Consider the following 12,716-nt stretch of genomic DNA (forward strand, 5'->3'; position numbering starts at 1 on the left):
CGAAGGGTATCCTGGGTAGCGTGGTGCGCGTGGGTTTAGTGCGTGGGTGGGTTGCATTGGTCTTGAGATGGTAAGATGGTGCCTACCGGTGATGTATGTAGGTGTTTGCAAGGAAGTTGTGTATGCAGATGGTTGGGGGTGAGAAGATTGCATGAGGCTCTCACCGCAAGAAAGTGATGTACGATGCATTGACCGAGAAGAGTAAGAGCATCGTATTGTTGTTCTGTTATGCAGAGATAACGTGAGCGGTCTCGTTATACTGACATTGTCATTTACCTTATGCATTCGCTACTCGAAAAGTGGCTGCGGTAAAATGTTCAATCATGAGTGCTGCGACAAAAAGTACGGGTCTTCATGTTTATTAAGTAGAATTAGAAACTAGCTACACAGATCCTATATACAAGAGAAGTGTTTGTGTAGCGCAGTGAACGGAGTAACAGCATAGAGTGGGACTATCTAATGTGTATAACGCTTCAAGCAAGACGCCCCAGGAAAACTGCTGGAAAAGTGAGACATGAGAGAGGCGTGGTGGAACGCTTCGTTCGACATTGGGCGGAGTCGCTATGATAGACCGTTGTACTGAAACTTAAGGGATATAAGTGTCGCCTGGAATGCATCGACAGGCACTGAAGACTTGAAGGAGATATACTGCATGCAAAACCGTGGCCAAAGCCAAAGCCAAAGGAAAAACCTCAAAACTTCGTCCCCACATCCTCAGGACCCCATCTCGAAACCCGTCCTACCCTTCGCGAGATGGAATCGCGATATCCAATCCCAAGCCCAATGCCTTTCTTCTTCTTCGGACTCGCTGTCTCGTCTCTCATATCACTCATGCTGTGCACCTTGGCTAGCAAACTCATCCTTGGCCCTTCGAAGCTCTTGTTCGAATTGACCATGAAGTTCGTCTGCACCGTCAAGGGCGAAGACGAAGGAGAAGCGTAATGGTTGTGAGGCGGAACCAAAAGTTGACCGGGGCCAGCCAAGGGTGTCTTGCGGCGGAGTTGAATCAAAGAGCGTTTCTTGAGGGGAGGCGGAGGGGTGAGATTGGGTCGCGGTGGAAGAGCGAAGTGGTGGAAAGGTGGTGTTGGCGGGCGCGAGGACATGAGACTGGATGAGCCGTTGGATGTGCGTTTAATCTCTTCCCAACCTTTGTTCCGAGGTGCAGAAGTGGTTGTTGGGGTTGGAGATGATGGGCGGACGGAGTAGGTGGATTGGGTTATTGTTTTGTCGCTATCTGCTCGTTCGGAATGTGGTGGTGATGGTGTTGGGATGTTGGTTGAAGGGAGTGAAGTGTATGCGTATCGGTCGTCTTTGAGTGTGGGAAAGAGGATGCTACCAGTTGACCGAGGTGGTACAACTGCTAATGAATTTGCGGCTGCTATGCTTGGTAATGACATTTCGTCGTCCGACAGTATCGTAGACAACATCGGTCGCAATGGCGTCCTGCTTACAGGTGCTGGCGCATATACATGTACCATCACTGAATCCGGTGTCTCCGATCTTACATCGACTGGCAGAAGCAGGTCATGTTCGATCGGATCTGGAAGAGGGTCGTCCGCGTGTCCTTCTCTAATAGATGCTAGGATCTTACTCGCTCGACGCCAGGAAGGAGATATCGGTGGGACGTTTCTCGATTCGGAATCTGGCGAAGGACAGGCACGAAGGCTCCTTAAAGACCTTTGGCTCTTGACACTGCTTCGTCTCGATGATACTGAATGACTACGCTTTAGGCTGCAGCTATTCATGATTGGACTTATAGTCGGCGATGGGATGACATGGTCGCGGAAGAGTGGTGTCAGAGACGCTGGTACGGGGGGGAGAGGTCTTTGCGGGCCCGCAGCATATTTTGTCACCTCCGCAACAAGATCAGACCCAGGATCACTCGGCGAGGTAATCGCATCACTACCTCTCCAGTCTCTAAAGGCGTCTTTGAAGGGGTCTTCGGGATCTCTGAATGGGTCTTCTCTCCATGGGTTGCCAGGGTCGCTGTAGTTCTGCGCACTGATGTTGAGCCAACCGCGAGGATCGTACTCGCGAGAGTTCTTCGGCACGCGAGGTGGTGTTCTGCTTCCAGTCGAAGGCAAGCCACTCGCTCCACCAGACATGAATATGAGTGCATCATCGGATGCACTGCCACTGCCACCGTTCTCGCCGAGTGAAGGATCGTACAAGTACCCCAGTTTGGGGTAGACACCGGACGAGCCACCGCTCCCACGCTTTGCCGTATGAATAGCATGATAGCGGCGAGCGACGAAGATCGCGGCGACTATAGCAAGTAGGATTCCAGCTGTGCTTCCTATAGCGACCCCGGCAGTCTGCTCTGGCGTCAGTGGCTTCGAGGGTGGAGCTGCAGCGGCCTCTGTCTCGGTAGCACTGCTCGTGGGCGCGTTCGTCAAAGTTCGGGTCCTCAGGGTAGTGTCGTAGGTGTTTGTAAACATCGAACTTGTGCGTGAGCTGAGAACCGAGCTCTCAGTCCCCGTCTTCGTCTTCGTTATGAAGCCGCTGAGCGATGTAGGAGTAGAGAGAATAGCAGACGTGGCGGTGGATGAGAGAGGACTTGATGTAAAGATATCGCGCAAGGTACCTGATCTGCTTGCAAGGAAACTACTGGCAATACTAGTCGGAACCAACGGAGCTCCAGGAGTAGAAGTTTGACCAGTGGCGCTTGAAGTTGAGCTGTTCGTCCACCCAGTAGGTGCCGTTTGAAGCGGAGGTTCAAGCGGAAAAGGTAAAAGTCCCAAGTCCACGGAAGACGACGCGGAAATTCCTGAAGCGGGGGTTGATTGCGCAGTTGTTGGATCGCTCCCCCAAAGTGGTGCATCTGAGATCTCCGCCGCCTGACTAGATGTCGCAGTACTCGAGATCTGACTCGTCTTCGACACGATGAAGGTTTGTGTGAAAGAGCCAGATAAGCCAAAAGATGACGAAATCGTAACAGTGCTTGCGAAGCTGCTTGCTGCCGAGTATGTGGTTTCGAAAGCCAACGAGGAGGAGACGGTGCCGTTTCCTGGTGCCGGCGGAGATATGTACCCAGTTGTTTGCGCTGACGTAGTAGCAATCGAGCTTGTTGGCCTTGTCATGTTACCGTTAATTGGATTAATGGGTATGGGTTGCGGTCGAGTCATGGTTGAAGAAGGGGTTTTATCGGGATTGGTAGATGCAGAGGTCGTGACGCTGCCGCTCGAAGTCGAGCTGTCGATCCGAGAGCTGCTAGATTGAACAGATGCGGTTACATTCGATGTAGGAGTCTCGGTCTTTGTTACGCTGGGCTGAGCAGAGCTTGATAGCGTGCTCGCAATCACTGAGCTCGTCGAAGCTACCAAGGATGCTGGTGTAGAAGTGATGCTCGTCCGGGAGAGTGAAATACTGGAGAGAGTCGGAATTGATGAGGGACCAACCACACTGCTTTCGAGATGGGCTGAGGCGGAAGGGGTTGCTGCCGACGTGTTAAGTGGTGCATTGTCCTGAACCGATGGCAGATTGGCGTATCTTGTTGAAGCAGACGATTGTGCCGGTTGAGATGCGACACTGATTGGTGTGGCCGCGTCTGCGATGGAAGCCGGAGATGCGAGGCTACTGCTTCCACTTCCAATGACAGCGGGAGCGGAGCTTGATGCCACCCAGCTGTTAAGGCTAGATACAGAGTGCTGAAGTAGTCCTGTAGCCTTTGTGGGCTCACTAGTGATCTTTCCTTGTGAAGAGGCCGAGGGAATAGACTTGGTTGATGTGATCGCAGTAACATCGACGGTGGAGGTCGAAGATGGAGACTGCGAGGTCTGCGAAGGAACTATCACCAGGCTTGACACAGCCATATGAGAGACTGGGACGGAGTATGTACTGGCAGGCGAAGGAATGCTTGACGCTCGTGATGATTCCGCAATCATCCATGTTGTAGACGGTGTGGATGTACTCGCGGTCGACTTGACCTCCGAAGTGACAGGTGAGACCTGAACTGTGGATGATGCGCGCGTAGAAGAAGAAGCTCCTACTGGAATCGAAGATGCTTGAACAGATATGGATGTCTGTATTTGATCGATCAAAGAGATTGATGATGGTGCAGATAGCTGCTGCGTTTCTGTGATGATCAGGGATATCGCCGCCGACTCGCCCGCAGCAGAAGATATTGCAGACGCGCTGCTACTTGCGCTACCATATGAGCTTGTTGTTCCATCTGAGTCTTGTTTCTTTGGATTTGGCTGGCGAGAGGAGCTGGTAGTCTGGATAGTGGCTGTTGACGGCGCGTTGATCTCGGACTTCGACGTCGTAATAGAGTCCACTGTCGTAGAGTAGTAGAGCGTCGATGTAGCTGATATGCTTAGGCTTGTTGGAATTATCTCTGATGTGCTCGTATCATTGCGAAAATGCCAATCGCGCCGTGGAATTATAGGAGATCTCTCGTTCGTGAGATGAGTATTAGAGAGGCTTGCAGCTGTATAACATGAGTTAATGCAACCATCTACCAGCGCTCCACTTACTCTTTGAACCTGATTCAACATTACTCGCAACTACCAAAGATGCAGTGCAACACGCGAACAGAACACGCTCGAACCAACCCATTGCATGCTCATGAGATCTGAAACGAATGACTAGAGGAAAGCAAAGCAGAGTAACAACAACGAGGCGGAGGCAGCACGGCAGATACCCGGAGATGATGAAACAGACAACAAAGAGGCAACATATAACTATTGAATTCCGCGCCTCGTGCCCAAGGCCGTGGTCCTTCGTACGGTTGCACTTTGTTCGGACCGAGTTGGGTTAGGCGCGAAATGTACCTTGCATGGGTGCTGTAGGAACTGGGGCTGAGTCCACACACCTTGCCTACAACCCCGAGAATACTCACTGCATCAGCTATGATTAGCTCAGGATTCCGGCTGTGGCGCTCGATCGTTCGCATATTGTGCATCAGCCGCCCGATCGTTTATAACAGTTGTCAGAAGTGGGCATTTTGGTTGCATTACCCATGATGTGCTGCGCAAAATACCTTCTATTGACTTCGCTAAATTGACAGAAGAAGCGCTGCTGACTGCCGACCCCGAATATTGACGTGGCGCAGCCCTCTCCAACCTCTGCCACCTCAACGGCGTCTGTGCCGCTGATTCGGCTTCGCGGTAAAATTCCAACGAACCTCTCGAGATTGCGGCGGGGCGTTGCTGGTTGGAACAAGCAGTTCTCACTGACGCTGCTGGCCCCAGGCGGTTGGAACGGGTACGCTCCGTACCGCCCGTAGGAACTGCCGCCCTTCCCTGTCATCACCGTGTCGAAGGAATCGTTCACGCGCCGGTGGAGCCATCACCGGTGACGACCTTGGCTTGGCTATCGCGAATAAGCTCCCCGATCCAAAGAGGCAGTGCTCGGATAATGGGAGTAATCGCTGGGCCAAGAATCAGTTGCCCACTCTTGACTGAGACTATCTGGTTCACCATGGCCTCGGCTACGTCTTCTGGCTCCAGGATGTTTGCGCGCACGCTTTTCAGCCCCGCCGCAAGTGCCTCGTGTGAGGTGATTGCTGACTTGGTCCAGTTGGGATGGACCATGGAGGTCTGGATCGTTGGACACTTGTAGCGATGCTTAATCTCTTGTGTTAGGCCTTCATGGAAAGCTAGAAGCGCCGCCTTGGTGGCACTGTAATCCACGGCACCGGCGAGAGCAACGAAAGAAGCAAGACTTGCGACGCCCATGATGTGGCCTTTCTTCTTAGCGAGCATGTCTGGGAGAAATTCTTGAACGGTACTCCAGTGACTCAGAAGATTGATGTCGAACATTCTGTTGAGATTGACTTGGGGAATATCTTTGATAGTCCACGCGTTACCGATGCCAGCATTGTTGATTAGTATTGATGGTGAGCCCAAGTCGGAACGTATGGCTTCCGCCGCCTGATGGATGTTGTCTCGCGATGTAATGTCACATTTGTAGTATCGTACGAGGGCAAGCTCATCTAAGATCATTAGCTTGAAACACGGCGATCCTGTGCCGCAACGTACCTTTGGTAAAGATTTCTGACAGGGGGCTAACGTCGAGAACCGCGACCTTGATGCCATGAGAGGTGAGCTTCTTGACCACACAGCCTCCGATGCCCGCCGAACCACCCGTGACTACAGCGACTTCATTCTTCCAATCCCAAATAGACTTGTCGGTCCTCCAGATCCATCGCCTTTCGGCAAAGCGATTGAGCACCGAGTTGAAATCTACAAGGGCCCATATCGGCAACGCCCACTTGAGGTAGTAATGGAGGGTTACAAGCTGACTGCTGGAGAGACCGAGTTTCCCACCAAGTCTGAAGTACTCGGGTTTGGCGACTCTGAGCAGCACGGCTGCCAGTGTGAGCAAGGCACATCGGATCATGGTGGGGCTGGTAGATGGGGCGAGAGCGTTTATTGAAAATGGGGGCTGACGGGGGTCGAGGCAGGTACTATGCAGGTACTGATACGAAGTTTGGGGGCTTCCAAGAAAGGGCGAAAGATAGGCAAACGATTGAACGCCTGTCCAAGGCAGAAGTAAATGCCCAGGAAGCCATATGTACTCTTGAGGTTTGCTGGGTACCGAGGCATGTAGGACTAGCCTGGACAAGCGTTGTAGATCATGTATCGGAACTGGGGCCGCCATTCGCTAGTCCCGCGACGCGATATTGACGATTGAAATATACAGGACTGAACATATCTTCCTAACGACGCCACTGTCGCAATCAACGCATGTCGTTCGCTCGTCCGTACAGTCTCAGCGGTACGCTTACGCCGTTTCTGTATCCTGCGTTCCTCCACGTGCCACTTGCCTCGGCAGCGCGCAGATGTCCACTCCGCAAACGATTCCCGCTACAGCTCAGATGCAACTCCACGTCTGCTGAGCAGCCCGATGCGAATCCGAATGCGCAGTCTTCGCGACTAGATCCCACGGCGGACGACTACTCCCTCACACCTTTTGCCGATCGATGCATTCTTACCGTTGAAGCTGGTGGCGGCGGCCACGGCTGCGTCTCGTTCTTGCGGGAAAAATACATTGAAGAGGGGCCTGCAAATGGTGGCGACGGTGGCAGTGGAGGCAACGTCTACATCCAAGCAGTCCGCGGCGAGACGTCGTTACATAAGCTTGCGAGACGGCGACAGATCAAGGCGGGCAGAGGGCGCAATGGACAGGGCAAGGTCAAAGGTGGCGAGCGGGGGACCGACGTCTTGATCACGGTGCCTGTGGGGACCATCGTGCGCGAGCTACAAAGACATGATCCGGTGGCAATCATGGAGGAGGAGCACTGGAAGATGGAGCAGGATGAAGAAGCGGAGGAGTTGGAGGAGGGACAACCCAGCTACAGGAGAGACCGATGGCTGGTTTACCCCGGCACTATACCCTCAGAGCTGAGCAGGATCAAGTTTCCCAAGCTCCCTCCACCGCGGAGATCGCATCTCGCAGCCCTCGAGCCGGAAGCGCCCATGTGGCTGGACTTGGACAAGCACATGGAGACGCCCATGCTGATCGCAGCCGGAGCGATGGGCGGCTTGGGCAACCCGCACTTTATGACGCCGTTCAACAACAGACCGAAGATGGCTACGCGTGGAGACGAAGGCCTGAAGATATCACTACAACTGGAATTGAAGATTCTTGCGGATCTGGGACTGGTAGGGCTACCCAACGCTGGAAAGAGTACGCTCCTCCGGGCCCTGAGTAACAGCCGTGCGCGAGTCGGCAACTGGGCCTTTACAACCCTTCAGCCAAATGTCGGCACCGTTGTCCTAGACGACCACAAGGGGCGACCACTTGTCAGGTCACGCAGACCCAATGGAGAGTTGCGAGAGAACTTTACCATTGCCGATGTGCCGGGCCTGATCGAAGATGCACATCTAGACAAAGGGCTCGGACTAGGCTTCCTGCGACACATCGAGCGCGCCGCAGTCCTCGCCTTCGTCATCGACCTTTCCGCCGGTGATGCCGTCGCAGCGCTCAAGCTGCTCTGGCGCGAAGTATCCGAATATGAGACGCTGCGCGGAAAGGAACTCAACGCCGAAACGGAGCGCAGAATGGTCACATACACGCCCGCTGGTAAAGCACCACCAAGCGACGCGTCCGACCTCCTCGACTCGCCGCATCTGGATCCTTCGCCGAAGCCTCTTCCCTTCCTGAGCACAACCCCGATCTCGTCGAAGCCGTGGTTCGTTGTCGCGACAAAGGCCGATTTGCCGGATACGCAGGCCAACTTTGAGGCTCTTCGTGCGTATCTGGAGGAGGTGAGCAAGGGCGCGCAACCCCATCCTAGCAACCGCAAGCATGCGTGGCGGCGCAACGTGCAGACTGTGCCGATTAGTGCGATACAGGGTGAAGGTGTGCAGGTCATTCCGCAGTTGGTGATGGACTTGTTGGAGGAGTAGATGTGTGTAGTAATGATACCCTTGTCTCCTCTCATTTGAACTGTGCTGTGTGTGCGCATCATCTTGGACACAGGGCCTGTGAATTTGCGCGGTATTGTTTCAAATCGGCCACTTGCCCTACGCATACATACTGATATGCCAAAAAGATTCCGTTCTCTGAGTTGCGTTGCACAGAAAGGGTGACTTGAAAGTATACATCATATCATGAGGTTGTTATTGCAGACCGTCTCATATAACTGCAGGATATACGTTAGCGCTCATCGTTAGTTCTGGCATGTGCATTGCTTCCCACGTACATGTGTAGTTGAGTCGAAATCTGGAAGGCGCGACCGTGACGACCATATTGAAGCGCTACTTCCTAATCCGCAGTTTCGCGAGGCGCGAGTGGGGTGGAGGGGTAAACATCACAGTCAGTACCACTTGCCTGGGTTTCTCACACACTTACATTTCCTCTCCGTGGTACTGTCGCATCACTGCGCGCCTCGAAATTGACTTTCATCTCATATGAAGACACCAGGTTGCTCTCCGTGCATGTCGTTCACTGAGAAGTTCCAGATGCAATTCCCTAAGTACTCCGAAATCATGCAGACAGCTAACAACCAATTCAACGACTAGTAAGGGACACCGCGAATAGCACCAGCGAATCCTACGATGTCGAAGATCACTGGAAGCATATACGATAGGTCCAACTGTAACGCGCTGGATTGAGGCGCTGATCATCCAAGGAGGACAACTACTCGACTAGCACGCATCCGCATAGCGAAAAACCGTTGCCGTCAGCTGCATACATCGATCTGCGTACCTTGCGTTGACAGAAGAAAGAGATGGTGAATATACTTTGGTTGTCCTATGGGCTGTTATGACATAACGACAACCAATGGTCGCAATAGCAGTTATAGCTATCACAGCGGGCGAAGCCCGCCTATGATAGCCATTATGCAGCTCCAGGACATGCACGGGTCACCCGATGACTTTCCAAAGCTTTGGTGGTTCGAGCGTGGCCCACTTCCAAGTTTTGGTGTTCCCGACCGCCGCCAGCCCAGATCCAGCTTTTCGAGCGCCCCAGCGCGCAACGTCAAACGCTTCATTATATATACAGATTTATTTGTCTAACCTTCGCCTTCGGGCATTTGGTCAATTTGAAACGATACAGAGAAGATTAGCATGGCCCCTGCACTAAGGATGACACGCTCAATCAAAGAGAAGCTACCATTTTTTTGCTCTTTGATCTGACTCCTCCGCCAAATCGGTGCGTGGAGACCCGGGTTCGAGTCGAGCCCAGCTCTTCTTTTGGCCCTCTTTTTGCTGCGCAAGGGTCCAGCGACCTTTCTCCCCGCACAATAATGATAAAACACCATTTCCTCTGCACTTCACATTTTGCTATCTTCACAAACACAGATATCGCATTGCAAATCCCTCCAAGATATCCTATCTACTCCGGCGCCAGATCAAGAGCAAAAAAACGGCAGCTTCTCTTTGATTGATCGTGTCATCCTTAGTGCAGGGGCCATGCTAATCTTCTCTGTAGGGGGGCGCCGCTGCGCGGCGGGCTCGCTGACGCTCGCCAGCCGCCTCGCCCTGTACTCTGACTGTGTCGACTCAGCGTTGTCGCAGACCACGCCCTGGCAGCTACCATCCTAGTATTACCGCCTTTTGGGTTGTCGCGACGCTGATGTAGGCGTCTGGACTAATCTTTTAGCGACAAGATGTGCGAATAGAACCTTGGAAACCTGGCATTGAGTGCAGGCTCGCAGGTATAGCGCCTTCGTTCCAACCACTTTTGCGCCTCTCTTCAGTGATATAGCGAAGTCACACTATCATTTTATCAGTGTCGAGTTGAAAGCCCTCTTTTTCGGAAGCACCCATAAAGGAACACAATCCATGAAAATGTTAACCGCCTCACACATCACGTTTCTTGAGAGAGACGCCGCAACGCTCAACGGGCTCGCACAGGATTTGGATTGCTCCCATCCCCGTACCAGCGGCAGTCCACATCGCAACACCTCTTTCGAGGTCTCGTTCATGCGGATTACCGGACCTGGCGTCAAAGCACGCTTAGAGTCAAACCTAGGATTCTTTCTGTGCTGCTGTTCGCATAGCCCTAGCAACTACATACATTGTAATCATGCTGTTTGGGTATATGCGGCGTCGATGGTACATTTCGTTTGCGACGATACCTGCGTACAATTATTCTCGTACTTCTTCTCTCTTAGCTCTCGTAGGGTCTAGATCGCTTCTTTCTCTTGTCGGCGGCATCTCAAAGATACTGGCCCAGTTCCGTACATATCAGCCAAACGCCTCGCAAGTCCCGCTCACGCTATAGTCCTGGGTTTGGAGTTCCTGCCACTTCACTCCAGCATCCAGTAGGTGGCGAGCTTATCTACATCGTGGTTGGCCGATACGCTTGTTGACGGGATACCAGCGACGAGGTCGCAGTTCTTCAGTATCCAAGGCGTTAAGCCAGCCGACGAGCCGATTGAGGCGTGGGATGGCTTTGTCGGCAGTACTATCCACCATCAGCCAGGGCCATCCTTCCAGCTCGTCGCCGTTTCGAATGTCGCTGACCCTGATGCCGAGACGATCAGCGGGGTCGTCGTATGCGAGACGGGCACCCCAACCGTGAGCGATAGTATTTGGGTGACTTTTACTCATGACGCTCCAGATCTGGAATTCGTGATTGGCTTTGCCGCATACATGGCTTTGGGAACTTTGGATCTCACCGATCTCGAGAGGCCCGGGAGCACTTCATAGACTTCCAGGAATCTCCCCAACGCTCCGAGGATCCGTGAGAACCTCCAGGCTTAGCCATTATGTACCTGGGTAAGCTCGTATCGCCTTTTGAGAAACTAGCTTTGCCGCATACATCGCATGCCAAAGTTTTGTTCTAATAGACCATGTAGAACCTGGGAGTACTTTGAAGTGTTCTGGAAATTTCTCCAACGCCTTGGCGATGCGTGAGGGCCTCCAGGCTTAGCCCTTACGTACCCGAATACACTCGTATTGCCTCGGATGAAATCGGTGTTGCCGCATACATAGCAGCCAACCTTTTTGTGCTAGTAGGTCTTGGTGGGTCTTGGGACACTTCATACAGGTCTGAGACATTATTCCAGAACGGCTTCTCGTACACAGCAGTCGACATTACGCGAACGGATTGGGCAGACGCCTTTGCAGCAACCGAGCGCCAGAGGCTAGGGCGCAAGGCTGATCTGAGGGGAGTGCAGCTCCTGCCGCATATAGAAGACTTGGTGGTGCAGATGATGGGCGTCAGCCGGTCTGTCTTGTTCGCCCAGGCCGCCTAGCACACGGCCAATCTCCCTGGATAGGTGTAAGATATAGTAGACGAAGCCCAACCATAATGCAACGTGTTCTTCAATCTGTGTTCATAAGTTCTTGTCACGATCAAAAAGACACCATGAACTTCTACCGAACAATCGTACCAACACTAGTGTGACTTCTTAAGCCTTGGAAATGCCCGTCTTCTACATATCATACGTCGGCGTGGCTATGATTGGGTTCGCCAAACAAGAAGCTGGCCCGCGAGAAGGAAGCGATTTAGCTGTATGATGGGCATAGAATTGGCGTTACTCTCCCACACTAATCGCATGAATGCCGTGGCCGGCTCGGTCATGCCCAACTTCCGAGGACATCGCCCATGCCACAGCACGCGTGCGAAGCAATGGCGTGATGTTGTCGCTGAAACTGATCAAGAGATAAGCGAGACGAGACTCTAGAAACATGAAGATAGCTTTACGTTTACTAGTCTATGGATTGGTTGGCGCCTTCTACCGCTCGATCGTGAGGTAAGCCGACTAGAGTGCGTTAGTAGAGATGTAGCTCATTGGGCAGAAAGCACCGCGCTCGGGGTGCTGGCTGATGAAAGATCTATCGAGCGGTTGTGATGGAGCTTGGAGATTGGGATCGTGCGGACTGCTTTGGATTAACGGATATCCGACACTATGGATACGATGGTACTCTTGCAGCTGGCGTCAGAGCTACTGTGACTTTTGACCCCGGTTAACGCCCATAACTTTCACGAACGCACGGAGCTTGTCACAAGGCCTGGGATCTTTGTTCTGCCCCAAGACCTCTTCTATCATATGAGCATTATTGGGTTCAGGCGGCTTGGTACCGCTATGTCATGCGAATCAAACAGCATAATGACCTATTCTCACGGCAATTGACTTAACTAGACAGGTGCACATACGAATCGACAGTGTCTACACTATCACGGACAAGAGTCAAGAGTCATAACAGGAGAGAAATATCATGGATTCATGAAGTGTATCTACTCATATATCTTGCTAAAGACCACAGTAAGATAGAGCAGCCGTGTTGTATATAGCAGAGTCGGAAAAAAAAGGC

General features: G+C 52.6%; 2 protein-coding genes across 2 annotated transcripts; one reads left to right on the forward strand and one right to left on the reverse strand.

Moving 5' to 3' along the window:
* Positions 1-5,270: 5,270 nt before the first annotated feature.
* J4E78_007336 (uncharacterized protein) lies at positions 5,271-6,342 on the reverse strand (the record flags this gene model as incomplete). Its single annotated transcript, XM_049367943.1, has 2 exons — positions 5,271-5,935; positions 5,982-6,342. The coding sequence occupies 2 exons, from the start codon at positions 6,340-6,342 to the stop codon at positions 5,271-5,273; spliced, it is 1,026 nt and encodes a 341-aa protein (XP_049220264.1).
* A 347-nt stretch (positions 6,343-6,689) lies between these two features.
* Positions 6,690-8,354, forward strand: J4E78_007337 (uncharacterized protein; the record flags this gene model as incomplete). The annotated part of the gene is made up of 1 exon (XM_049367944.1): positions 6,690-8,354. The coding sequence occupies one exon, from the start codon at positions 6,690-6,692 to the stop codon at positions 8,352-8,354; it is 1,665 nt and encodes a 554-aa protein (XP_049220265.1).
* Between the last annotated feature and the right edge of the window lie 4,362 nt (positions 8,355-12,716).

This window comes from Alternaria triticimaculans (assembly GCF_023758025.1).
Source record: "Alternaria triticimaculans strain BMP 0046 chromosome Unknown scaffold_11, whole genome shotgun sequence".
Lineage (NCBI taxonomy): Eukaryota > Fungi > Ascomycota > Dothideomycetes > Pleosporales > Pleosporaceae > Alternaria > Alternaria triticimaculans.